The sequence below is a fragment of the Haemaphysalis longicornis genome, unplaced genomic scaffold (genome assembly GCF_048455015.1).
Source record: "Haemaphysalis longicornis isolate Haplotype H1 unplaced genomic scaffold, Haemaphysalis longicornis Haplotype H1 scaffold_1, whole genome shotgun sequence".
In the NCBI taxonomy this organism is placed as follows: domain Eukaryota; kingdom Metazoa; phylum Arthropoda; class Arachnida; order Ixodida; family Ixodidae; genus Haemaphysalis; species Haemaphysalis longicornis.
The window spans coordinates 137413310-137440006 of NW_027526203.1; the positions used below are offsets into that span (position 1 = coordinate 137413310).

The following is a 26697-nucleotide window of genomic DNA, read 5'->3' on the forward strand; positions in this document are numbered from 1 at the left end:
AAGCGCGTGTTCCATTCATTATTTCTATGCCACATGTGTTATCTCTTTTGACAGGGAGAGCGTTTCGAACTAACGTCAACAGCCTAGAATAATCTTCTTGGGTGTACAGTGTTCTGGATGTAATTCGACGTTTCGAGAAACACTCGCGCCGAAAGATGCCGCGGCATTCGATTCGCCGACACTCGCCTGCGCACGTCACGTTGTTGACTGCGACGGGAGCACAAGTTCGCTCCAATGAACTTGTTTCTTCTTCAAGACAACTGCGTCATCATTGGCTTCGCGACAATACGATCTGTGCCTCTTCAAACGGATGATTCGGAATTATGCTAATGGCCTGGCGACATACCGTGCCTCTGATAAAATTTTGGCAAACCGATGAGAACCGGTCGTTTTTATTGCGCGAGGATGGGGAGAAATGACCAGGGCGATGGCCATTACTTCCGCGCGAGTCGGGTCAGTGATATTGATGGATGCCCTTGCTATTGCGCTACCCCTAGACGAGAAGGCTGCTTCTGTGGTTACACCATTGTTGGGGACGGCACCATCCACGTAGATTGTAGCAGGGTGGGAGCCCGACGTTTTAGATGGGTATTGAGCTTGGAGGAGGAGGAGGAAAAACTTTATTTTGAGCCTGGTGATGTGGGAGTGGCATTGGAGTGTTCTGCGTACTGGATCGTGTTCTTGATGAACGTGTCTGGGGAGGTGACGGATGTGAAGGCGCTCTCTTATTTCCCAGGAGATGTCGAAACGATCTAGCACCGTGGTCGGGGGTTGATGACCAGTCTATTTAAGATAACTGTGTCTGTTTCCTTCATCGTGAGGCGCACTTGTTGCGTTATTCTCCGTGCATCTACGAGCTGTCTCGTGGTATTGTGGACTCCCAGAGCCATGAGGCGCTCGTTGGACGTAAACACTGCTAGGCCCAAAGATAGTTTCATGCATTTCCGGAGAGCGCGATCTAGTCCGTCCTCCTCTTTGGGATTGAGGTTCGGAAAAGGGACAACGTATGTGTACCTAAAGACCAAAAAGGCTCGTACCAGTTTAGTGGTTTCGGTCTGCTTCATTCCGCAGTTTTTGGAGGTCACTCGCGTGATCATCATGGCTACCTACCTAGCTGGCTGCCCCTATAAGGTGAATCACCGATGTGGTGTTGTGTGCCATGTTAGAAAAGTGTACGCCGAGAAAACGGACGTTTTGCCTGTTGGGGATAGGTATGAAATCTACGTGCACTGTGATCGGATCTTGCTCGGGGTATTCGGGCTTCTTGGGCTGGACCACCAGTAGTTTTATTTATTTATTTATTTATTTATTTATTTATTTATTATTTATTTATTTATTTATTTATTTATTTATTTATTTATTTATTTATTTATTTATTTATTTATTTATTTATTGACATACTGCTAGCCTGATTGCCAGGCTTTAAGCAGGGGTGGGTGAACGCGGTACAAGAACGTACACCAAAAAAACAGCGAGGAGAAAGACAGATCGATTGATTATACAACAGATTGATTGATTATACAACAGACAATACCATGCAATATCGACATAGTTATGCACACGCACTTGTATGCGCGTAAGAGCTAGTTACAAGACATGGTAATGACAAACTTATACAAACAATGTAATAAGTAGGGTCACAACGTACTCACTGCAAAGTAAAACAACAGAGCAACAGTTCGCAACATTTTTGCCGCAATACAAACTCTAAAAAACAATTATGGCAGTTCTTTTAGGAACTCAGGTACAGTACTACAGAGTCGGAGTCAACCGTGTTAAAAGGTAAAGCATTCCAATCAGCTGCTGTGCGCGGGAAGAAGGACTGTTTGAAAGCATCTGTACGACATGCAAAATCCTTGACCTTTTTTGAGTGGTATTACCGGGTTGAGCGTTGTTGGATCGGTTAAATGTACTTAGTTTTGAGTATGCCGAGTTTATCATAATATATGAGATAGAATAGCTTTAACCTATCCCGGTAACGTTGGGCCTGCAATTTTTCCAAGTTTGCTGTCTGTGAAAGACTTGATGGAGATGTGCGCCAGTTATAAGAGTTAAAAATAAACCTAACAGCTTTCCTCTGAACATTTTCTATCTTATCAATATAAGATTGTGTGTAGGGATCCCAAACTGCTGCTGCATATTCTAACACAGGCCTGATATATGTTTTGTATGCTAATCGCTTAATTTCGCGCGTTGATTTTCCGAGGGTTCTTCTAAGGTATCCAAGTTTTTTTATTGCCTTATTCACAATGTGTGTTATGTGGTCGTTCCAACGGAAGTCAGAGGTAAAGACTACGCCAAAGTATTTGTATGTAGGTACAGCCTTTATGCATTGATTATTGACATGGTATTCAAACATGATCGGGTGTTTTTTGCGAGTTGCAGTCATTACAACCATTTTCCCTCAATTTATTCTCATTTGTCACGTTCTGTATTTGGTTTAATGATGAGTTTAAAGTAATTTGGTCGCTGGAAGTTTTGATTTCATGGTACAATATGCAATCATCCGCAAATACTTTTACTTTTATAGGTGTGTTGCAGGCTATATCATTGACAAATATTAGAAAGAGAAGTGGCCCTAAAACTGAACCCTGGGAAATTCCAGACTCTACAACGGCGGATTCGGGACTTGCTTCTTCAATGCATACCACTTGGCGCCTACATAACAGATACGCTTTAATCCAAGCGATCAATCAATCGATTTTCCAGATTGATTTTTCAAGATCATTTTTCAGTGAATCATTTTTAAAGTTTCGACTTATCCGGAGCACACTCCAGGCCGCGGGATCGAGCGTAGGTCTGCACGATTTTATCGTTCGTTGGAAGCTGTCCTACTTTCATTTGGGGCTTCTGAAACGGGGTTCTGCCACCGGGAAGTTTGCTCTGACCTCCTTAGCCTAATTGGAAGCAATAATAGATTCTCAATAAAAAAAGTCTGGTTTACTTTAGCTGCGATCCGCGCATCGTGGGCCCCTTGTTGTGCGTCCGAGACGCCGCTATTCAACGAGCGCCCGACGCCGGATTACCGACCGGGCCCAGGCGTCCTCCTGTGGCTTCAACCTCGGACGGTCCTAAGGGCTTCGACTTTAGGAATATTGCACCACCGAAGTCAACCGGACGCTGACCTGTGCGAGAGGAAAAGTGCCTTCTCTTTGTGAGTTTGTGGACGTCAATTTCGGTGCCCCGGATTTTCGTGATTGGTGCGTTCCTGAAAGCAGCGGGAGAAAGGGTGAAAGGGGGCGGACCCAACCTGGTTATTTAATCTCGCGCGCGCAAGAGCGCAAAACCCTGTTCACTCAGTCAAACACTATGTAAATATCTGTACATAAAGTTTCTTTCTTCGCCCTCCTCGCTCCCAATGTTTGCCCCGACTCCGGACCAACGGACGCCATCACCGGTCACGCTACAAGATCCGCAACACTGGGCACTTGCGAGTTCAGCCCGTGCCTAGCTTAGCTGGAAGGCCTGCGTTGCCAGTGCCTGTTTAGTGCTCACTACGTCCACCCTAAGCTTTGCCTCCCTGTCTTCGGTTGCGGCGAGCTGAGCCTCAAGCACAGCAATTATTTTTTTGCACTCGCAGTGGCTGGCAGAAATGTGCGGCTGAGTCGGGTTCTCGTCGTCTTCTAAAACAAATCTCTGTAGTGGAAGCTGGTTCTCATCAGGAGTGCCTCTTTCGCGGCATTCAAAGTCGATGGGAAGCTGGCCGTCAGACTATGCATGAACTTGTTTCTTCGACTTGGAGGCAGGAATAGTTCGCTGAAGGGGCATTCTTCTGGGAGGCTTGGTCTCGCGTAATGGGAAAGTGGACGACACGGTTGACTGCAGGAGTAGGCGATGGCCACTTGCCACATTTGTGTAGAAGTGTGTCGCAAGTGTTACGATGATGATGATGATTTCTATTGGTTTCCCTTTTGTATCGGGGTGATGACATGTCATCTGACCAAAAAGAACTAATATACCTATGTTTTACACTTTTGGTTCAATACTAGCGCTGCTTAGGGCAGGCACAAAAGCTTATTAGGCACAAAATACTTTTTTTTTTCCTGTTACAGGTCCTGTTTCCTGTTACGAATCAGCCCGCCGCAGTGCTTTGTGCAACACTCCTCGGCTCTGTGGCGAAGCCTCCACTACGTGCGACTTTCGAGCATGCCTCCCTGTCAGTGACTCACGCTTGCAGCCGACGGATTCAAACAAGCTGCTACATGTCTGGATAGCTGGCGTTTCGCTATCGGCGTGATTCAAACTTCGGTGGTGGCCGACGCACCACGCAGGGACTTGTCCGAAGGACGCGGAAGCCGTTGCGGAGACCTTCTATCTCCCTTCTCTCGGACTCAGCGTGCGCCACTACTACCGACCGCTCACGAACTCTGGAAAGAGTGTTGTGTGTGTCTGTGCCGTTCGTGTCGATTGCACAATCTAGAGGGAACGCTTGTTTGAGCGCTTTGGGTATAAATAAGACCCCCCCAAGCGCTGTAGTTTATTCCTGTTTGAGCAGTGAATCAATGCTGTCACTGCTCGAGTCCTGTACTGTAAGCTCGCCCGTCGGGGCATCGTTCTTTGGCTTCGGCTCATCTCTCGCCATGCAGTAAACGAGTAAAGTTTGCCTACGACTTGTGGTCTTCTTCGAGGCAGCAACATTGGCTGGCCGCTCGCTTCACCACACTACCACACGCATGTCGGAGGTGACGGAGCTCGTCTCGGGTACGTCTTCCCGTATGCAGCAACGGGTTGTCAGCGGTGGGATGACAACGTTGCAACAAAGGGAAATGCAAGGAGCACACTTTGGTTGCTTGGGAGACAGGAAATAGTGGCCCCTCATCCCTCTTGATGGTTGCAGTCCATTTTTAAGGGTGAAGCCCTTTAGTACCTCGCAATGTCCGTGCCGATGTCTGGAGTTGTCCGTGCGCAAGGGGCTTTACGTGCGCACAGCACTGTACGCCATTTATCGAGAGCGGCGCACACTGTAGTTAAGGTCCCTAAAATTAGCTGATGATGATGATGATGATCGTTGTGGCCAGAAACCCTTTGTATCGGGCGGACACCGAAATGTCCAAGCCAGGTGAAAAAGTTAACAAAATACATATAAAAAGGAAAAAAAAACGGCTGAATGCCTAAAGTCATTGCACCGTCCCCACCAGCGAGAAAACTAAAGGTAGCAGTTTTCCTGCTGTAGTACCATCCGCGCGCCATCTGGGGAGAGCGCCGGTAACTGCAGTGGCAAAGAGCGCGAATTTCAAAGGGTACAAAACGCAAAAACAAACAAAAACCCTAAACTATCTAACGATAATTCGCGGAAAAAGACGCCGTGAACGATGCCGAGGGTGCAAAGTACTGGGACGCGAACTGTCTTTCGTGTGGCGCTTGTCATTTACAGTGCATTTACTGCACCTCAAAATCATTTAAAACTCAGAGTGCATCACGAGGCACGGACGACGACGCTCACCACACAGGCAATACACAACTTGCGTCCCAGTGCTTCGCACCCTCGGCATCGTTCACGGCGTGGAGATGTGGGATTTTTTTCTTGAGGCCCACATCACTCGGAAACCTGTAGTATGACACCTGAAAATGAATGTGTTGTGTTCTTGCGCAGGCGCTCTGACAACCCTCGCGTAAAAGTATCCCCCCAGAGGAAGCCACAACGCGGTGGTAGCACGAATATGAATAAAGGGTTTACAATTTTCACCAACCTTGCTCGTTGAAAGTCGGCAAACGTTGCGGCGGAATTTGACGTTCATTTAGCCACGTTGAAATCATTCCCCAGCCAGCGCTCAGTTAAACAAGGCAGCAAAGCAAATACATGCGTGCTCGGGGCATCGCGCCAGGTTTGCCGGCCACGGATGCACCTCGCGCCCGCCTAGCAACACTGCGCGCAGTGTAAACGCGCGATATGAAATATCGCAAATACGTGTAATTCCGAGCCAATATACGTTGTCCATGAAGCAACCGCATGCCACAATCGGACGAGAAAGTGGTTACTTTATGTAAAACGTACGTACGTACCTTCTGCACGGATTCGTCAACGTATCCGTACTGCTTGCAGACGGGAGCAGCAATGAGTCGGCATCTTCACCTTTGAGCAATAAATGGTAATTCTGTCGCTAACACGCGCGAGTCTGTGAGGCCGACGTCCCCCTTACCCCTGGGTAGTTGTGTAAGACCTGCCTCTTGACCTTGTCTAGCTTGCCGCCCCAGAGGAAACGGAACACAAGCAGGGGTTTATGCAGAATTTCGATTTTGGGGGGGGGTATCGGTGGGATGTTTGGGGGGGGGGGGGGTGTTGTATAAATCCCTAGGCACGGTGCTTGTGGTTGTGAAATCTTTTGGGGGGGGGGGGTCGAAGTCTTTCTGGGGGGGTGTTGGGGGGGGGGGGGGTGTTAGGGGTGTGTGTATAAATCCCTGAACACAAGGCGTCCAGTTTGGTTCGCGCAGGCACGGCCATAGAAAAGAAGACGTTGCGGATCATCGGCGTGAAGAGCGAAGACCGCGCGGTCGTGGCGCCAGCAGTAACTGGGACGTTGAGGGTTTCATAGTACCGGGTCATCTTTTGGAGGGGAAGCGGAAGCCCAGAATTTGGGCCTCCGAGAGCCCGAGTTTTGGTTGTGGCATAGAGAAAGAAATACTAGTGGCGCACTACGAAAGAACTACAGTCAAACCCGATTATAACGAACCCGGATAGAGTGAACTACGCTATATATGGAACAAAAGCAAATCTGTTACGAAAATGCATGCGAAGCATATTCCTTATAACGAAGTTCACGTCAGATATATCGAACTCGGCGCGCCCACAATTTCCACCGAAATGCGTGGTCTCGATTGAGCCACGATTGGCCACGATTGAGATGTCGAGCCTCGCATGGACCGACGTGACGCCCGACACATATCCGCAACTGTTTCCGACGCACGGGATTCACGACGGAGCCCATCCAGCCAGCGAGTCCGGACCAAGACGGCATCATCGGCGAACTGCGCGAAGAGCTCGCCAACGTGCCAGATGCTGTGCCGAAAGGAGTGTCCTCAGAGGATTTCCCGAGTGCTGATCACGACGATGTTGCCGTCACTGTGAGCACCTTGAGCGCACACACCATCGCCGAAGTCATGGCAGCTGGTGCTGCTGGAAGCACTGACGAGGCTGAGGATGTCACAACGTAAAGTCATCCATCCGACGCTTTACGAAGAGATTTTGCCAGTCGATGTTCTCCGCCAATATTGCTTCGATATTGAAGGACACTGACTTGAACTGGTGTAAACGATGTCTCGTGTAGAGAATGCGGTGCTAGTTGGAGCCGCCAGAACGAGAGTGGAAACGAAAATCACTCCTTTCTTGCGAAGTAGGCAGTTAAGGCGGAAAGTAGCTTTATTGCATGCAATAAATAGATTGTTTCGTGTAAGGTAATGGCATACTTTATGTGTTCGTTTCGTTATGTGGGAATGGCAAGAAGGGGCGGGGGGGGGGGGAGGGGGGGGGTGCCGCGTATTGTTCGTTTATATCGAATTATTTGAAAAAATTGAACTAATCGCGGCGCATATTACAGTTCGCTAAAACCGGGTTTGACTGATACTGGCGGTGTTGAGCCGCGCTCCGCCGGCACAGCCGTAGTATCAATGGCGTCCAGCGGGAAGCAACGAGCTCTCGCTATAGTGAACTAGAATACTTGGGTAGTGGAAAAAGCGCCGAACATGTTAATCGACGCGCGTGGCGCTGGTGTGCCCCTCCCGAGGAGATCCCGAGGCGGCGCGCCTTGCCGCTATGCTGCTGTTGAGTGGTTCACGCTCGGTTTTGATGTTTCTTAAGCCGCTGCACATGATATTTTTGTGTGTGTAATTGCAAAAGCCGCCTAGCTTGCACTACGCTGATCTTTAAATGTTCTTGGTTCTTTTTTTGTTTGTAATTTAGAAAGGACATATGCTTGCGGCGGTCTCAATTATTTCGGAAGGGCCATGGCCCATGCTGTTTGAAAGGATAGTGCAATAGCGTGTTGTGGGATATACCCCTGATAAATTTTTGTGATCGCTACAAAGATTTTATATTTGCGATTTGTTTTACCCTGATTTTATTTGTTGAATTCCTAACTGTTTCATGATATCTTGCGTTTTCAAGACGTGGGCCGCACTTTTAATGAGCTTGCGCATTCGTAATATGGTAATTGTTTTATGTTAATGAATGGCCATCGTACCAATGAACTGTACAGTTTTAAAATGATCCCGTATAAAGTGCGCCATATGGTGCTTTTCTGAGAATTACAGTTTTGAATGTTGATCGTTTTCGCTGCCTTGAGTGAAGTTATTAAAAGCATATCGTGTGTATTGTGTGGATTAGTGCACTGAAATGGCCCGGGCAAGGTGGGACGCATTTTCTCGGGAACCAGCCGCTAGCTTTCTCTACGCCGCAAGTTCTGCGCGCATGATTCGCGCAGCAGCCGCACTGCGCGTTTACATTTTATTGCCACGATATAGTGTATTGCATTTCCAAGAAAAATACTACTACCAACATAATATGGATAATGATATCAACATAAACGGGTGGTCGGTATTGGGCCGCTAATGGAGTCACATAAGCCCCAACAGCCCACTTTTGCCGCTGCAGGTTTCAAGCCGCGCGACCACCATTCAAGATAACTAGCAACTTCTTTATCGCTTGCTTGATTACCTACTTCGCTTGATGTGCTTGTTTGCTGTTGAAAAAAAAAAAAACAACCCGTAAATTACCATTTCTAATTTTCTGGTAGTTTTTTTAGTTCCAGCTTTGTATAAAAACGAGGTCGAAGTCTACAACGGATCTACGTTCAACTGCAATGGAGGCGTACGCCTCCATCTTTATATAGGGGTGCAAACACGTGTTTGCACCCCTATATAAAGATGGTGATGCGAAGAAAAATGTGTTGGGCGTGAATTGAGTACTCGCAATATGTTAAGAAAAAAGAGAGATTAAGAAAGGTTGAGACAAGTTCATTTCTTTATTTACAACATGTGCAGCCACAGAAAGCGCCTATATACGAGGCGCAGGCCCAAAATCGCACCACCTTCCATGATAGAGGCTTGCAGGCATCCACTCTAGTTGCTCATTCCTGGATTTGTTTGCTCTCCTCATAATCCTGAAGTCGCTGCCTCGATCATTCCGTCATGCTCGGACTGCAGCTTCTCAAGCGCATCTTGCTAGTGCTGAATTTTCACTTTGAGCCGGTGCTCTGTCCTTTTCGTGTCGTCCAACACGCTCACGAGGTTCAGTGTCGTTCCGCATGCTTTGTCAACGTGCGAGACAGTTTCGCATGAAATTTGCGCGGCCGTCTGCTTAACAAGCTCAAGACGAGCAACAAGATTGTTGCTCGTCGCGCTCAGGAGGAAACGAGGACGAAGCCGGTATGCTGTTTCTTGGCTAGCTGTTGCTCCTTTCACTGCATCAACAACACAATTGCTGCTCCGACATCGCTTTCGACTTTGTTGCTGTCCATTTTCCTTGCGCATGTACACTGGATAATTCGGGAAAACAGTCGGAACAGCTGTTGGAAGCAATATCTTGATCTTCGTGGACTTAGTCACCGTCGGTGAAATGACGTGAACACACCAACGACCTGTCATTTGGCTGCCACTAGTGTCACTAAACCTTATTTAGCGACACTAGTTGTCACATGCTTCCTTTTCCAGTTTCCCTTCTCGAGAAATATAGCCAAGCTTTACGGTGCTATATGTCGCACGGAAACTCGTGGTACCGTATCAGTGGGTCTTTTCTTGCATACGCTTGTGCCACACAGCGCATGCAACAGTTGTGCGGCATTGCGCCGCGCGCTACACGAGAAGGACTTCGACGCGTTCATACTGTTTATACGGCCACGTGTGCGGTCACAGGGCATGCAAGCGAGGTGCGGAATTTCTCCGACGTACACAGAAAACTCATCCCGTACTGATTCCTGGCGCCTTCTCAGAGGGAGAGCCGGCAGAGTTGTCCCGTACCAGTGGCGCTCCCTCCGAAAAAGCGGCGGCAAATGTCAACTTTGGCTTCACGGCTCCGCCTTTTGTTCGCCGTGCGACGCTTCAGGCCCAACCTCCTTGGTCAGGCCACACCTGGTGCGTGCAATTGAGCGGTACACTAGAGAGGTATCTACAGCGCTTATGCGGCTGGCATCACGGCCGCCTGTGTCGTCATGGGCCGTCATTATTCGCCCCGAGCGCGAACAAGTTGGCCCCTGGCGGCGGCGGGACGAACCGCTCCTAGTGTGGATGGCGCTCTCCGGTCGTCTGCTTGTTCACGTTGCGCGCGGCGCAAGGCGCGTGCTGCACACGACAAAACAACCAATGTGTACTCGTTTGACAGTAAGCAATGACATAGTTACCTCTGCTTCCGCGTTTCCTCTAGAAACGCAATAATCAGGGGTCGTTGCGGGTTAATGCGCTGTTTAATTCCACTAAACATATTCGCCGTGCTCATCGCTTGAGTGTGAAACGTGTTAACATTGCTTCCACACATTGCACTTTTCTTATTGGTGAGTGCAGCCGTCTGCCGTTTCGGGAACGTTGAAGGGTGCTTTTGAAGGTGGCGTGGTGATTATTTAAAGGATAAAAGTTTAGTATGCGAAACGGGTAAGAAGCGACAAGACCTGAGCATACCCGTGCATTTGCCACACCCTTAGTGAAATTACGATGCTTCCTTATTGAAAGAAGAAACGAACAAAAACAATTACACTGCCCACGACCTATGCGCTATCGCCCATACATTACCGGGGGTGCATTTTACACCCGCAAGCGCCTGTGTGATCGTGTTCTTCCCGTACCGTTTCTAAAATAAATACCATTTTTGGACAGTCGTTGCTTATAGTGAGTTGCTAATTTTACGTATTATTTAAAATACGTTTCTATGGATGCGCAAGAGTATTTATGGGGGATTTTTCGGCAAGATTAAGCATTTGTGAGTTTGCGTCTGTCATGTGGCATTTCTTGTGTCATTTTCATATATAACATTTTCAAATCCCGACATGAATCACCTTGTCAAGAAATGTGTCTCACTCAGTATAACCAAATGCCTAATATGGTCACGTCTTAGCCTCGTTAAGGTGGACCTAAGTTTAAAGAAAGAGGAAAAATCACGTAATATAATGCACGTTGTTGCCCACATGTGTGAGGGGTGTGTGCCGGCTCGCTGTTTTTTTTTTTTTTTTTTAATTTTTTCCCACAATGCTTGCTTTCAATACAATTTTGAAAAAGGCGAGCCACAATTCCTGGACAATCTTACACCAAAGGGGGGTTAATCAGTTTTGAAAATACGTGTTGAACTAATGCTTTTTAACCGCTACAGAACACGACGCCAGCGTACTTTCGATTGTAAGTAATACTGATAACCAACGTTTGACTTTTCGCGTTACATGCGTTGTCTTCTCGCTGCTCTTGCAACGTTGGCAGACCCACCTCCCTTCCTGGAAGACAAAAAAAAAAAACGAAGTGCACGGAAAACTTTTATCTTTGCATTTTTTAAACCAATCCTCAAAAATTAAATGCCAAGACAAAGGCGATGTTCAGTTTACAAAACAAAGTAGTTACTGGGAACCCGTTGCGCTGATTCGCAACGAGAAATAAAAAGGAAACGTTTTACTACGTCTGCAACAGCGCACTTCGCTATCTTTAGGGTTCGTAAGCCACCTTATACACAAGAATGCAAACACATCTCGCTGTTTCAGGCACCTGTTAGATTTTAAAAGGAACGCAAATGGTCAACAGAGCAACCGTAACAGAAAATTTATGCTCACTGTGAGGTCCCACAAGCTTGCATGGTTTGCATACTGTAAACCTGCTTGTCACTTTGCGAAAACCTAGCTAAACTTTAGATGTTGCTTGTACTGCGTGCGGTGACAATTCAATTCGCAAGTTCACTTGCGACGAAAGCCGTAAATAAGTGATCCGACACCGTTATTCATTAAAGGGACACTGAAGTGAATTTGTCAAGCTCCCGTTTTTGCTTGCACTGTGTAGACTGGCTCAAATTAACACACTATTCATCGTTTATCCGGTTGACAAATCGGTAATTATTTTACAAAGCGCGAAAGAAGAAAAACTACTATGCGCGGTTTGCGGCGGCCGCACCAACTAAAGGCTGTGACGTCAGGAGGGGGGGGCACCGTGATTGGACGATGCCCAAGGTTAGCAATCAAAAGTTTCGGTTTCGGTTTCGGTTCTGTAAAACAACATGCTTGACATCTGATGACGTTGTTGGATGGGCATTCTCGATTTCTCAATTATCGCCGTACCGCGCTTCTGCCATGTTGTCGGCTGTCAAATGTCTAAGATAAACCTCCCAGGGCGGCTTGGAATCGTAGAAATCACTGGACGAGGCCTACGCAGTGGATGAACGCCCTGCGCGTCACCGCAGACTCTCAAATGCCATGCGCTTTTCCCGCATATTCGGAGCTTGCCTCACTCATGTCTGTTCGTAAAAAGCTAGTTCGCACCAGGCCAAGGGTGTGCTGATTCAGGCCTGGACTCGCTAGCGCGTCATTGTCAGTATGCGCGCGTTCTGCGATCTCGCTCGTGGAGCAGTGAACGTTACGGCCCAAAAATGGTGAACTCAGTTCAGAAAACATCGGCCGCATACGAAAAAATCAACTTTTCAAAAATCAACTTGCGACTTTCAAAACAAATTCCAGCGCCTCAGACCGCTAGGCCACGAGCCGGCGCTGGTCGGTTTGGATATATAAGGTTTATAATGTATGACCAGATTACACTTTTATTTATTTTAAGCATTTTAAGTACTTTATGTGACTATTTGTTGTACATCACTCCTGCAGTAAGTGTCCCCCAAACTTCCACAATATCTCACGTCTAGCAATTGCATTTCTTTGACGGAAAAGCGTTCGCAGATGTGCGGTCGTGCTGCTGACCGCTGTGCTTGTTTACCCAGCGCAAAAAGTGCTTCCTGCTCCCTAGTTTTGCGCTGTACGGTAAAAGTTTCGGGTGATTTTATTTTCTTAGTACCTATATTGACTTCGCTGACTCTTCTCCCGCCTTCAATTGGCCTTAGATTTTCCTACTAGCGTAAAGTAAGTGAAGCGTCGCATGTGCACTTGTGCAGCGCTGGTGTGGAGCGACCCGGACTCTGAGTTTGACACAGTGTACAAACTAACAAAGTAAGGAAAGGCACATTCTTTCATTCACAAAGGTGTTGTGGCTTAGTTTCAATTGAGCGAGCGAATAGCGACGACCCGTCGGCGGCCGGCGGACGAAACGCTGGGCCGACTGACTCGATCGGTAGGTCGGCTGGTCGGCGAACCGTGCAGTAGCGCAGCCATTTCCCAGCTCATCTCCTGCTGACGTCACACGAAAACGCCACAGAAAATGGGCGAGCGTAAAGAGAGGAGGACAGCATTTTCGAATTGATTTTTCTACTAAATAAATTCGCGTAAACGCGGCCAGAGTGGTCGAAACAATGCCTACGGACTCCGAACTACAATTTGCGCGAGTAATCCCGCAATGTTTACAAATCACTTCAGTGTCCCTTTAAACCTTCCTTCAGAGTCGCTAAAATTTGACTGAAAATTCCCGTTAGAGGGGTTACATTTATATCCCTGCGCTGATAAAAATTCGGTAATTTTACGTTGCCTTTCGAACACAAAAAAATATCGTAAGCTCTTCGAAAGAATGTCGGGGCAGGTAGGTGGTGTTACCATTTTAGGGCATCCCACAAATGCAAGAATGCGTCATGCTACCAGTGAAAGATTGACGTTGTAAACTGAATTTCAGAGATCGAGGCTTCATGATTTGTTTCTGCTTATGCTTTTATTGAAGGCTCAAAGCCATAGTCTGGAAAGATAGAGCTTGCTACGAGCCACGGCGTACAAGTTCATTGTCACTATTACGGCCATTGTGAGATTCCCGATGGGTCGTCGCTTTTTTGGCGTAGAAATGAAAACTTACTGCCGCTTCCATCCTATACGTTGAACTTTGAGGAACCAAACTACAGCATACCACTCCTGCTTCCACCTTTCGTGCGCACATACGGCGGGCAAAAGGCACGAAGCGCGCCCACAGTGTGCATTCTTACGGGCCGCTCAGCGGAGCATCCACACTAGCAGCGCGACGCTGTCGCCACCTACATGTCGATCTCGCGGCGAATACCATGTACTCGCCTAAGTTTCATCATTGGCTTGGATTGAAACATGAAACGTTTTAGGGGCCATTATTTCACATACAATGCCACAAAATGCAGTGTGTAATTATATATACATAAAATAAAACACGCCGTCTTAAAGCTAGAGAAATGAAAAATAATGTGTGTACTTTTTTACTGCGAGTCTGCCAGAACGGTTTATTCTGCAGACCAAGCTGGTAGTTAACGATGTAAAATTTTGGGAGAAACACATAAAGGCTTATTTTTACAAAATTTGAAATAATAGATTGTTTGCAAAGCTCAGAAAGGTTTTATGCACATACCTACAAAAACATAGCCTTCGCAATGTTTTCGTTCGTGTTTTCTTAATGAACCTCCTGCTACAACTTTCACAGCGGCAAATTACCCGCTCAGTCAAGTTGCCCGGATGCTGTTAACATATGTACTGCTGCTGCAAAAAAGAACTAGGAAGCACACTCTCATTACTGCATTGTGGCATTGTACTTAATAAATATGAGCCGATGGACGCTCACCGGCACTAGTCCCACCACTTGCTTATAATGAAGCACAGCTGTCTTATCATGAACAAATGGAGCCAATTTCTTGTTTCCAAGCGAAGCGAGAGAAGCAAAGCGAGTTTTGGTAATTTCAGCCAGAGCAGCTACCTCGCAGACATAGCACTGCACAAAGGAGAAAGCAAACCTAAGATGCTTAAGCTAGCAGCTGTGGTCTTCTTATCAGGCCATAACCCCCCCCCCCCCCCGCCAACATGGATTCCAAGGCGCAGTTTCCTCTCTAGTATACGTACTAAGAAACTCATATCTTTTCACGTTTTCTCGCGTACATCAGCCGGGCTGCTGCCCTCTCTGCGGCATCCATTCTTCTAGACGCTAAGAAACGCAGATCCCTCAAAACAAACACGAAGTATAAATTAAAGCCACGCTTGCAGCTTGTAAGATTGTGCAGCAGCACCTGATGGGCAAAAAAGATGAAATAAAGACTGCACCTCTGTTTTTAAGTGGCGTTCGTTTGAGTGATGATAAACAAAGAATAATTGAGAGGTAGCTTGCGATATGGTCGGATTAACGCGTTTTGTTTATAGTGTGGTACCGCTTATAATGCAGATGTTCATGGCCCTCGCGACATACATTGCAAGCGGTCTACACTATAGAATGTATAAATTCTTCACCTCAATTAAAAATATTTACCATACACACCTGCCCAATTTCTCGTGCAAACACCATAACTAGGGGTGTGCGAATATTCGAGACTTCGAATATTCGATTCGAATTTTTTGGTATTCGATTCGATTCGAATGACACTTTTATGGTTCGAAATATTCAAGCCACCAAAAACTAAAAAAAAAAAAAAAAAAAAAAAAAAAAAAAATTCAGAGCGTGTCTCAGCAGCAAAGTGGCGAAGCATATACATGGCAAACGGTACGTGCTTTTGCAGACTGTATCGGTGTTGTTGTTTTCTGCTCATGAAAACGCTCTGCGCACGCCCAACGCGCGCTGACACCGCCGCGAAACCACCCCCATGCTGCGCGCGGCGCGGCCGGCGGCGTCAACATGGCGTCGGCTCCAGCCGCCAACGTTCCAGCCGCGAAGTGGCGCGGGCGCTCGAGCGACCGTTTCTAACCGCTCTTTAAAATGCGACTCAAGGGAGACACGAAGTTTCTTGTGCGGTAAAGGAGCTGATAATGCATGCGAAAACGTTACCATAAAACATCACCCGCACCGCTAGAAAGCGCCCGTAAAATATTTGCCGGGGTACTAAGCCTAACCATCTCCGGCGGAGCCAAGCCGGCTGTCTCGATCTCATCGCAAGTAGTCAGGCTCCTCCATTCTGCCACGCGCGTCGTGCGTCATTTTCTGACCGAGGTAGGCGCTACCGCAGGCGCGAAATCGTCGATGCGGGCGTAAAAATGCAGCGCTCGCTGAGCCGAGGCGAGCGAATCGCGTGCAAAAACGCACCATGCGGTTCACGCTTGACTGTTGCGGCGTTTAGCGAGCTTGGGCCACTTGGGCGCAGCGAGTGAGGAGACGAGCGCGAAGCTTTACGTGCTCCAGAAAGGACTGCTTTGCGACATGTGGGGTTAAAAAAAGCAGAAAAAATCACGAATTTCTTCACGCGAAAGTAAGAGAAGAAATAAACGAAAACTTTTTTCAGCGCTCAATTTTTTGGTCTGTGTTGGTTCATACGAATTTCGGATGATACGAATATTTTTCGCGGTCCCGCAAGATTAGTATCATCGAGATTTTACTGTATCAGCGCGCGGCAATGTGCACGGGCTCGGACATGCCAGCCACTAGTGTCTCAAGTGAGCGGCTACTTTCGGTATCTGGTCGAGTCGTGACGAGCAGGAGGCTGTCACTGCTCCCCGAACATTTCGAGCAGTGAACCTTTCTCCATGTTAACATTTAAGTGAGTGCAGACCTTAACCTGTTGAGTGCAATGGTATTGTGTAATTTCTAATTTTACTTTGTATGATTTGTTGTGCAATAAAGTTGCAGTTTTTGTGTCTCTAGATGGTGAAAATTTTAATTTTACAAAAAACAATAAGTATTCGTATTCGAAAAATATTCGAAAAATATTCGATTCGAACTTTGTTTTTATTATTCGAATTCGCTTCGAAATTAAAAAATTGATATTCGCACACCCCTAACCATAACATAAGGCCGGGACAAAATGGGGGATGGCGAAGCGGCACTACTTCTGTTTCCCTTAATAGCTGGCACAACTGTTCAAAGTTGTTTTGGAAAATGCACCACTCTTACTAATGAAAAGCAGTATTTTGGATTTTAGCTTGCACATATTTTTTTATGGTCCCTTTAAACAAACTGGTTCGAAGCTTCTGAACTGGTTTGCCATTTAGTTAAACCGGAACTGAATGGAACAAAATTCATCTGAACCCACACCATAACCAAACCAGTATTTCTCTTCGGTTAAACACTGATTTATATATATATATATACACATACATACACACGGGAGACAAAACAGGCCAAGTGGGCATCATCAGCCTGGCACCAACAAGGGGCTCTGGCTCTGTAAGGCCCAAACAAAGACAAGTCCCTAGTTGAAACATTGGCACTGCCCACTTTCCCACCACCTTCCAAGCGTCGTTGTTCTCTTCTTCTCTCTCTTCCTTGAAGGCTGGATCAACAACTGTTTTAGTGCAAAACTGCGCATTTTCAAACCCGTGGTGCAAGGGACATTCTTCGTAAAGCTGCTACCTTTTCAAATTCCATTACGCGTGTGCTAGCTGTGCTTAGTAAATTAAAAAGCAGCTGATACTAACCATGGGCGTCGTGGACCCGTCTGCATACAAAACCGCAAACGCCAGCTTATCACAAACACGTGCGGGTCACCACTCGTGGCAGCGGCTTTTATTTACACAACAGTGCAGCACACAATGATAAAGGTGCACACCGAAACCGAGCAACAGCTCGCGGCCACCACAGAAGAACACCAGTGCGTACAGTTGCGACTGCTATATTAGCTACGTGGCAACGATTACGATGCACGTGTGCACCTCAGGTTTCACAATCGCACATCCAAATGACCCCAAAACAAGACGCATCTTACAACAGTTGTGTGGCTGCGATGGATGATCACCAGGAGAGTCCTCTGAACAAGCGTGGCAACCACTTTGTGGGCGAACAGAACAGCAAGAAGGAAAAGAGGTAGCGTGGAAGAACACTAAAAACGTCCGTATGAGGAGACACTGCTACATCAGGCAGGCGACCTGCCTGCCCTGATCTCACAATTGTTGAGTGCATCGCTACGCCATAAGGGGATAAAACAGCACGATGAAAGGGGCAAAGTATGCAGGCACACGTACATAGATCAGTATATACAAGTAAGAGGGCGGGTGTTCACACTTCAATGCCAGAGACAGTTGATCCAATGACGGCCTTTGCGAATGCCTGCCACGTGCACAAAACGTCCCCACACATACGCTGAAATCTTCTTGCAGCAAGAGTCAGCTCCCTCGCCCTACACGCACAGCACGACTCGGCGTCACACAGCTGCTCCATATGGCAGCCTGGGGAGGCTGCCCTGCTGTGCACCGAGCTCAGTGGCTCCCCCCCCCAGGGGCGCAAGGGAGCACAAAGCAAGCCGAGTCTCTTCCAGATGGGGCCAGGTGGCACTGGAAGACGGGGAAGAACACCCGAGGTCGCCCAGCTGCAAGCTCCTGGAAGGAGAAGCTGCCAAGACGACAGCAACGTGCTGCTGCTGGTAATGGTGGTAACAACGGTGCTCGGTACCGAGGGGCTACGCATTTCGCGCCGCATCGTGTGTCCAGGAACGCTGGAACTCGACCCTGGGACAAAGGAAGAGCACACTTTATTAAGCAGTGCTGCATCAAAGCGACCAGAATGGGAGAAGAGAGACACCTTCTTTTGACTTCCCTCAAATCCTGCCAATTATGCACTCGTTCTAAAAGCACGGCCCAGTTCTGACATCGATGCCGTGCTGCTTGTCGCACGCTATGCTCGCTAAACACTGAGAAAGAAAAATCGATAATTTTTGACAGATTGGCCAAGACGGCTCAGCGGCCGAGAGCACTAAGCAGGCACAAAGACTGCACAAGAATCAAGTGCAGTTTAGAACCTAATTGTGCAGATAACAACCACCCTTTCCCTTCCCGAACCTCTGGAGATAGCAGAAGGTTTCGGCTACCTGCACCTTGTGCCGATAAGCCTTCTGCACCCGGATTGCATTCTCATCACGTTGCCTGGCCAGCATAAGCCGGGCTTCTTCCCTCTCTGCGGCATTTGTTCTTCTGGATGCTCAGAGACGCAGACCCTCAACACACAGAAAGTATACGTTAAAGCCGCGCTCGCGGTTTGTACGAACCTGCTGCAGGGTCTGATGTGGAAAAAAACCAGACCAAATAAAGAGTGTACCAATGTTTTTAAGTGGTGCTCGGTTGATAGACGATAAACAATGAAGGATTGAAAGGTAGCCTCCAAAACAGTTGTTTGTATTCGCACATGTTTTGTTTATAGTGCGGTACCATTTATAATGCAGTGCGGCTTCCGCGACATACGTTACAAGTGGCTTACATTGTATGATGTTTCATTTTTTTTACTGCAGTGTTCATTGATTTTTTCTCACTGTACCACTGCGGTGCTCACTACACCACTTTTTCTTTACCTGCATTATTTTCCCGGCCCATTCCAGCTGGCAGTGCCTTTGAAATTAAGGAAAAAAATATTTTTCTGTTATTCAAAAATTTGCGACATAAATGAGCTGATGACAGCTTGCAGTTTTAATGTCTTTGAAGGGAAGAAATGTATGTAATTAGATTCGAAATTGCTTTTGAGATGCCAAAGAAATCTCTTTTACCAGGGTGTCAGCAAATTGCCTAATTCAATTTCCCTGACTTTTCCAGGTTTTCCATGACCATTTTAGGTGAAATTCCCTGACCTATACAACGGGCGCCATTTTGTGGAAATGGTTCGTGAAGCATATAAAAAGCGTAGAGAAAACCCATTCTATCGTAGGGAAAAAACACATTTGTTGCACCTGCTCCCATTCTCGAAATGCACTTTGATTAACTTCAGTTTGTTCAGTTTGAGGTTTGCTTGCCTTCAGCTACGGCTTAAGAGAGTTTATTTCATCTTGCGGAATAGAAGCTTCAAGTTGCGCTTTAGCGAGCACCTTTTGCTATTTTCTTGCTTTTTTTCTTGATTGTCCTGGCTCGACATGCAACGTGGACCATAAGGCATGTCTGACATGGCGACGCCTAAACCAATGTAATTCTGGCTCCTGATGTTGTAATAAAGAAGTGCTTTCAAGATAAGCTCCCAAAAAACGCTGCCTTTTAAAATTCACTGAAAAAAAAAGCGCATTGTGCGTGCGATTAGAGCACCATCTAGAGTTGTGAGCTGCGTGAACTGCACGGCGAGTTTTTGCACGCGATTCGTGCGCGGTATTTTCACAGCCGCGTCGACGATTTCGTGCCTGCAGTGGCTCCTTTCCTGCACAAGCAAGTGCGTTTGTGCCTTGAGTAGCATTTTAAAGAGCGGTTAGAAGCGGTCGTTGGAGCTACCACGCTACACCGCGGCCAGTGCCGCCGCCATGTTGCCGGCGCCTGCCGCTCGGCACGCATCGTGCGGGTGGTTTTCGCGGTGGCGCCAGCGTGCCTCTGGCGTGTGCGGCGCGTTTTCGCTTGCAGAAAAACCAGAAAACGTTTCATGCGGTTCACGCTTTCGTCGCGGGCGAACGTGATGCGTTCGGTAACTTCTTGGGGCCTCCAACACTGGTTTCCCCTATTCTAAAACTGTGTGGGCAGGCCCCGAAGTGGTTTTCCCTGACTGGTACTACTTGATTGAAAAATTCCCTGACAATTTCCTGACTTTTCCCGGTGGCTCAAAATTCCCCGACTTTTCCCTGTTTTCCCGGTCGCTAGACACCCTGTTTACCCACTGGTCCCCTGCTAACCCAGGTCCGTCACTGTAGTTTTATTAGTTCGTAGATGTTATAAGTCGTGCACAGCCAGTGCAATACGAACGTCCTCTCATAGAATCTTTTCGTGTCATCATGTTTGCTACGTCTGACGGCTACTGTAAAAAAAGTGCTCTCATTTTCTTATGTGGCCCGTTTTTGGAGGACAGTCTACACCCGTTATAACGTGCCCTCAGGGCAAAGAATCGCCTAAAGACCGTTTCCAAAGCTTAGCACCGGCACCAGGAAAAGGCCTTCCGCATGCAGTCAAGTGCATAAAGCATGATAAGCTGAGCAAATAATGCATGAATATAATTAGAAGCCATTATTAACCAGCCACAAAAATCAGTCGTGGACATCAGAATTAGCTAGGTTTTTTAAATCCCTTCGTGACGAGGCAGAATTCCCCAAACCGTTCGTCAACCAAATTGGACCGCTGCCTGACATTACCCCAAGGCAGCTGCCACATTTTTTTTTATGATTTTAGTCTGGTCATTGAAACAGCTGATACGAAATAATCTGATGGACAGCTGTGAAATCGAAAGTTAGACCAGTTGGATTGCACACGGCCACAGGCGGATGGCACACGGCACATAATGTATTGGAACCAACCCCCCCTACTTCAGGCATTTCTTACCTTTCTCACCTAGAGGAACAGGAACGATGCATGCAGGGGAATAATAAAAAGCGAGCTTCACTAAACCCGGGTTCTTTATTACATAAAAAAAACTGCCGAGGGCTAACTTGACTCCGGGTGGACCACTTTGCTGTGTATTCGATAGCGCTGTTGTTCAATCCCACCGGAGTCGCGTTTATCGGCAGCGGCCTTGTTCTTGACGGTCAAGCGGACCATCTGCTTAGACAGGCCTGTACTTCTGGCGATGTCAGCCTGTTTTACCTCATGTTCAACAGTGTTAATTATGCTTAATTTATCGAACTCACTAGTGAAATCAGCTACCCTGCCGCTCATGCCCCGGGTCGCACAGAAAAGGCCACTGGCACTGGCTTGGCTGCGCCAACGACCCGGCTGCCGGTAATGTTGCCAGACATTATCAGTTTTCTTGCCAAACTAACAGTTTTGTTGCCAAACAAAGCAAAGAAAAAGCATATCAGGTGCCGGCCCCGCGGAAGTCCGCTATAAACATTCAGTCGAAACAATTTTCGCCTAAAATTTAGTCTGTTGAAGCCAATAGTCTGCTCCAGCCGGGTCCGTTATGAGCGGAATGGACTCCATTAAAAATGCATTGGCACCAAACAAACCAACAGAAATGGTCTGTTGTAACCAGAAGTCCGTTGTTGCCGGATCCGATGTAACGAGTGTAGACTGTACTAACAGTGCAGATTGAAGTTGTTCTTTTTTGCCTTGCTGCTCCAGCAAAAAACTCCAGAAACTTCCTGCTGCTGCTCATTAACCTTTGAGGCCGACAAAATCACATTCTAAAATGAGGTCACTTAGTGCTGTGTGTTGTCAGTCGTCTTAATTCTGTCTTGGGGTTTTTTTAACGGTGAGTGCTGTTAACGTGACAAAAAGATGCCCACAAGAGCTCAGGCAATGGCTCTGCAATTGGAGAAAGTGTGTCAGGTTGGTAAAATTAACTCTACGTTAATGCTACATTGTACGTACTGTTGCATTGCAAACAAAAATGAACAAGATGAATAGCTTTGCATTTGGGACAATCAAACAGTGAAGCTTAAATTTAGTGTAAATAAAGCCTTTATTGTTGTTATTAATAACGCCTTTATTAATAAAGCATATATTGTTAACAATATATGCGCAAGCTCTGCCATCAAAAGGCATTAACTGAGCCCAATTTCTGCACATTTTACCAGTCGCTGCACACTGGGTGGTGCCAGCGAACGGGAATGCTTGACCCAAGAGGGCGGCCAGAAAAAGCCGCGCCCCCGCCCTGCAGCAGAGGCAGCCCAGCTAGCCAGCCAGACTGCTTGAAAAGGGCCAGCTTACACCGGGCTGGAAACCACTGCTGAGCACAGCGAGCCTCAATGCCGCAACAGGGGGTTGAAGGCACTCTGCCCATCAGCAAATACAGGGTGCCGGTGGGCATTTCCCTGCCGTGAGCTACATCACTATCGTACGCAGCTGCTTTGCCTGCTCCCAACCGGATGACGAGCCATTCTGCAGTGCCCCTGGAGAAGAACAGAAACGAGCTGCCCTTTCCGTTGCTCCTCCCCCCACCGTCCCAAAACGACATCCAGCATACGTCCTGCAGTGCAGAATCAGTTGCACATCATTGTCTCCCACCAGAACGCGTCCTCCTCACAGCTGCACACTGGAGCTGGCAGCAATGCAAGGGGGAAAGCCAGAGACAGCACCCAGACGGCGTGGCCGGAGACACTTTGGCCAGTACCATTGTTAGCTCCTCGGGTAATAGCCTTCAAGCAAAGCACTGCCCAAGATGTGATATGTGCATGATGAGCTGTGGTTCCAGGGTGGCAACCCACTGCCACTCCGTGCCCACACCCCACTCGTGAAGCTGCTTCACAAGTGCACAAATCCTTTCCAACCGTGTTCCGTACACCTCCACAGCCAGGTAGGTTAACCAGAAAGAAGGCAGTGCCAGGACCTGAAATCTCTAGTACTACAGAAATAGTTCCAGGGGCAGCATGCAAAAATTTGTGGACAAACAGGGTAGACAGAGACTACAAACCAGCCACTTGCCTTTGTCTGTGCCGGTATTGAAAGAACTCTGTTATGGCAATGACTGGTTTATGGCTACAATGTGAAACGAGTGCTGTAATCGAGATCCCAATGCTGCCGCACAGGCCCCCGCCAGGGACGGCTTGAACCGAACGACACTCACCTGTCGAGCACCTCCCAGAAGTTGAGCAGGTTGGCTCTGTCCAGGTGGCGCTTCTGCTTGCTCAGCTGGATCACGTGCACGGCCCACTTGGCCACGTTGTGGTCCAGTGTGATCTCATCCCACTTCAGGTGGAACGCCTTGACTGCACACAGAGGGACACAAGAGGCGGCGGCGGCTGCAGCATCAACGTTGCACTGGCACTCAACGGATGCTGTTCACAGCCCTCGATTGGTGCCGCAAAAAATTCTCAAGATGGAGGAAGCCTATAGCGGGGCAATTTTGTGTACCGTATCTTCGCACACACATACTTGCACCAAAAATGCGAAAATTTCAGGGGTAAAGTAGAGGTGCGGATTATATGGGAGGTATTTCTTTTGGTGCACCTTTACAGCAATGCACGTAGTGCCGTGAGGCCCCTACAGGACTAACAGCAACTAAAGCACTCTTATCTCTTTGACAGCGCTCATTTTGCGCACACAGCTCAACAATGCAACAACCTGAGAAAAAATATCGGACAAGTCAGCTAGAGTTTTCTGCAAAGGAAAAGCACCGTTCAAGAGTAAAGAGTGTGAGCGCCGCCAATACTTAAAAACACAATAAAGACACCGCTACAAACTACGATCATGATAGGTTTGAGTTGAATTTTGTTCGAAGTGAGGCAGTGGGTTTTGCCGCCACACTGTTGTCTATTGTTTGAATGCTTAGTTATTTTAATGTAGAGCGCTTCTAACATGTACCCTTTTGCTGTATAATATGTATTATGCATTCATTCAATAATGGTAGGTGGCGACACCGTGTGGGAAGTTGGAAAAGTGATCAGACAATCTTCGTCCTGGCGCCATATTATTTCGCGACTGTTCGCATGGCGGACGTATGCAGCGTACACAGATGGGACGAAAAGTCCATAAGTCGCCATGAGCACTGTTCAGCGGCAGTCGTTTACTCCGCAGCAAAAGCTAAAAATCGTAGTCGTTGTGGAGGAAGTCGGAAAGAAGTCAGAAAGTGGGAAGATGGTACGATGTTGATGATCCCTGCGTATGACAGTGGAGGAAGAACCAAAAGAGCTTACAAGCTGCTCGCCGCAACCGCAGGTCCTTTCGTGGCCCCAAGACTGTTGCCTACCCTGAACTGGAGACGCAGCTTACAAAGTTCCTTGTAGAAAGGAGAAGTCGGGGCCATGCCGTGTCAACCAAAATGGCCCAAGTTGAAGCAAGGCGTCTATCTCAAGAACGAGACCTACATCCAGAGTTCCACGAGCCGCGGTTGGTTTCACCGATTTATGAAACGGCAAGGATGGCGGACGACCTTACACCAACGCTTACCAGTCTTATGAAGAAAAGCTTGTAAGCTATCAACATTACAGACTCGACCTCTGAAGGCAACACGATTACTTGTTTTCACAGGTTGGCAATGCCGATCAAACGCCTGTTTATTTTGATTCCATCGGATACGACGCCTGAGAAGACGGGTGCCAGTATGGTGAATATGAAGTTTTGCTGCACCATAATGCACAGTGCCCTTGCTGACGGTACAAAACTGCCACCTTATGTTGCCCTGAAGCGGAAAACTCTCCCCAAGATAACATTCCCTGCCGAAGTGGTGGTGCATGCACAAGAGAACTCTTTGATGAACAGCGACTTGGTCATGGGCTGGATTAAGACAGTGTAGGAGAAGAGGCCTTGTGCAATGCTCGCACGCAGGTCCACGCTCATTTTGGACTCTTTCCATGACCACATGACTGAGGGCGTGAAGAGTCACCTTTTGCACCACAGCACAGACCATGTAGCCATACCAGGAGGTATGACTTCAATGCTTCATCCTCTCGATGTTTCAATGAATAGAGCATTCAAAGCACACGTCAGGCGTCTTTATGCTGATTGGATGGCTGAAAGTCTATGACTAAATGCCGACAGGCCATGTCCATAGGCCTGATGTTGCGCTGTTTCGTAAGTGGATCTTTGAGGCGCATCTGGCTCCATGCGATCCGAGTAGGAATAAAACTATTAATATTAGTACTCATTTCTTCCACTTTAAATTATCTTCACTGGTTGCAATGACTACGGTTTCCATGTCAGCCTTAACGATGGAATAACTCGATACGTATGCTTTGAAGAGAAAGGCACTTACGTATGAGATCGATTACCATGTGGCCGTGGAAACGTCGTGTCAGTTTACACTTTCTGTAACCGTGAGCTTTGTGCCTTCAGTTTTGGTGAGCGACACTGTGACAGCATGGGAGCCTGAGAGCCGAAGCGGAAGTCCCACGTTTGTAGTGGTCATTTTATCGAGAGCCAGAGTTATTCAACCAAACAACAGCCCAAGCTACAAACCATCCCCCCTCCCCTTCCCATTTTACCACCTGCATAGAATAAAGGTTGGTACCAATAGTTAAAAATTGTGGCAGTGTTAACATCAGCCCATGTTTTTCAATGCTTAAGTATTCTTTACCTAGTACCTAAAAAAAATCGTGTTATGCCTTGTGAAGAAACCAAACACGCGCGACTAGCTGCCTCAAACAGGGGTGCATCAGCCCGAGTCCTGCAGCAGAGACACATTTCCAACAGCCTGGAAGCAGTTAGAATGTGGAGAGGGGTGCAAGGAAGTGGAAAATTAAACAGCAAAATCATCCAGCCCTCCATTTTAAAGATGACAATGGTTGAACAGGAAGGTTTCTTCGTGCGAAATCGAATGGGAAAGGGTCAAAGTCAAAGACGCTGCAATCAAAAGACCAAACTGCGTGCTGGTCAAATTCAACAGCTCAACTAGTCAAAGTTTAAATCCAGAAGGCAACCAAGGAAACCCACACCAGAAAGCTTTGCGATAAACCATCATCGTCGTTATACGGCGGAGTGCATGATTTTTCAAGCGTAGGTGGTAGCTTGTAACCCGACCGCAGCATTCAGTTGTGAAACTGAGTAGTACAGGTTTTCGGAACCCTCTTGTCTCTCGTCCTTCACGCAGGAATTGGTTTATGAAAAACCATTAACCAACTATCCAGCAACCATTGCAATTCTTGTAAAGCAATGGTTTTTCCACGACAAGCAATAATGTTCTACTATAATGCGGTATTCTATAAACGATTCCCCATGACTGTAGTAAGCGCATTTCTGTGAAATTAAACACATTTCTACCGTAGTTCATGAAGTTACGGAACGTCGTCCTTCAAAATTTCTATTTTTGGTGTAAATCTTAGAAGGCACCCCACAACTGTGTCTTTCGCTTGTGCACGATGCTGTTTCATCATCAACTGCCAAAGGCTAGCGCCTTTGGAGCGAAAACCGTGGGTGGAGCGACGCCGACGACGCATCGCAAGTGCGCATCGGACCA

The 26697-nt window shown here is 47.4% G+C and overlaps 2 protein-coding genes across 3 annotated transcripts in view; both read right to left on the reverse strand.

Annotated features, from left to right (window-relative positions):
* LOC144136852 (uncharacterized) overlaps positions 1-26697 on the reverse strand; it is a 361595-nt gene that overhangs the window by 231698 nt on the left and 103200 nt on the right. The window lies entirely within an intron of this gene.
* LOC144180866 (parafibromin-like) overlaps positions 17457-26697 on the reverse strand; it is a 44343-nt gene continuing 35102 nt past the window's right edge. For both annotated transcript variants that reach the window (XM_077669424.1, XM_077709025.1), the window contains 2 exons: positions 23371-23512; positions 17457-18422 (listed from right to left, as the gene is read on the reverse strand). In XM_077669424.1, the coding sequence (XP_077525550.1) occupies positions 18374-18422; positions 23371-23512 (191 nt within the window). In that variant the 3' untranslated portion in view covers positions 17457-18373. The remainder of the gene's footprint in view (positions 18423-23370; positions 23513-26697) is intronic.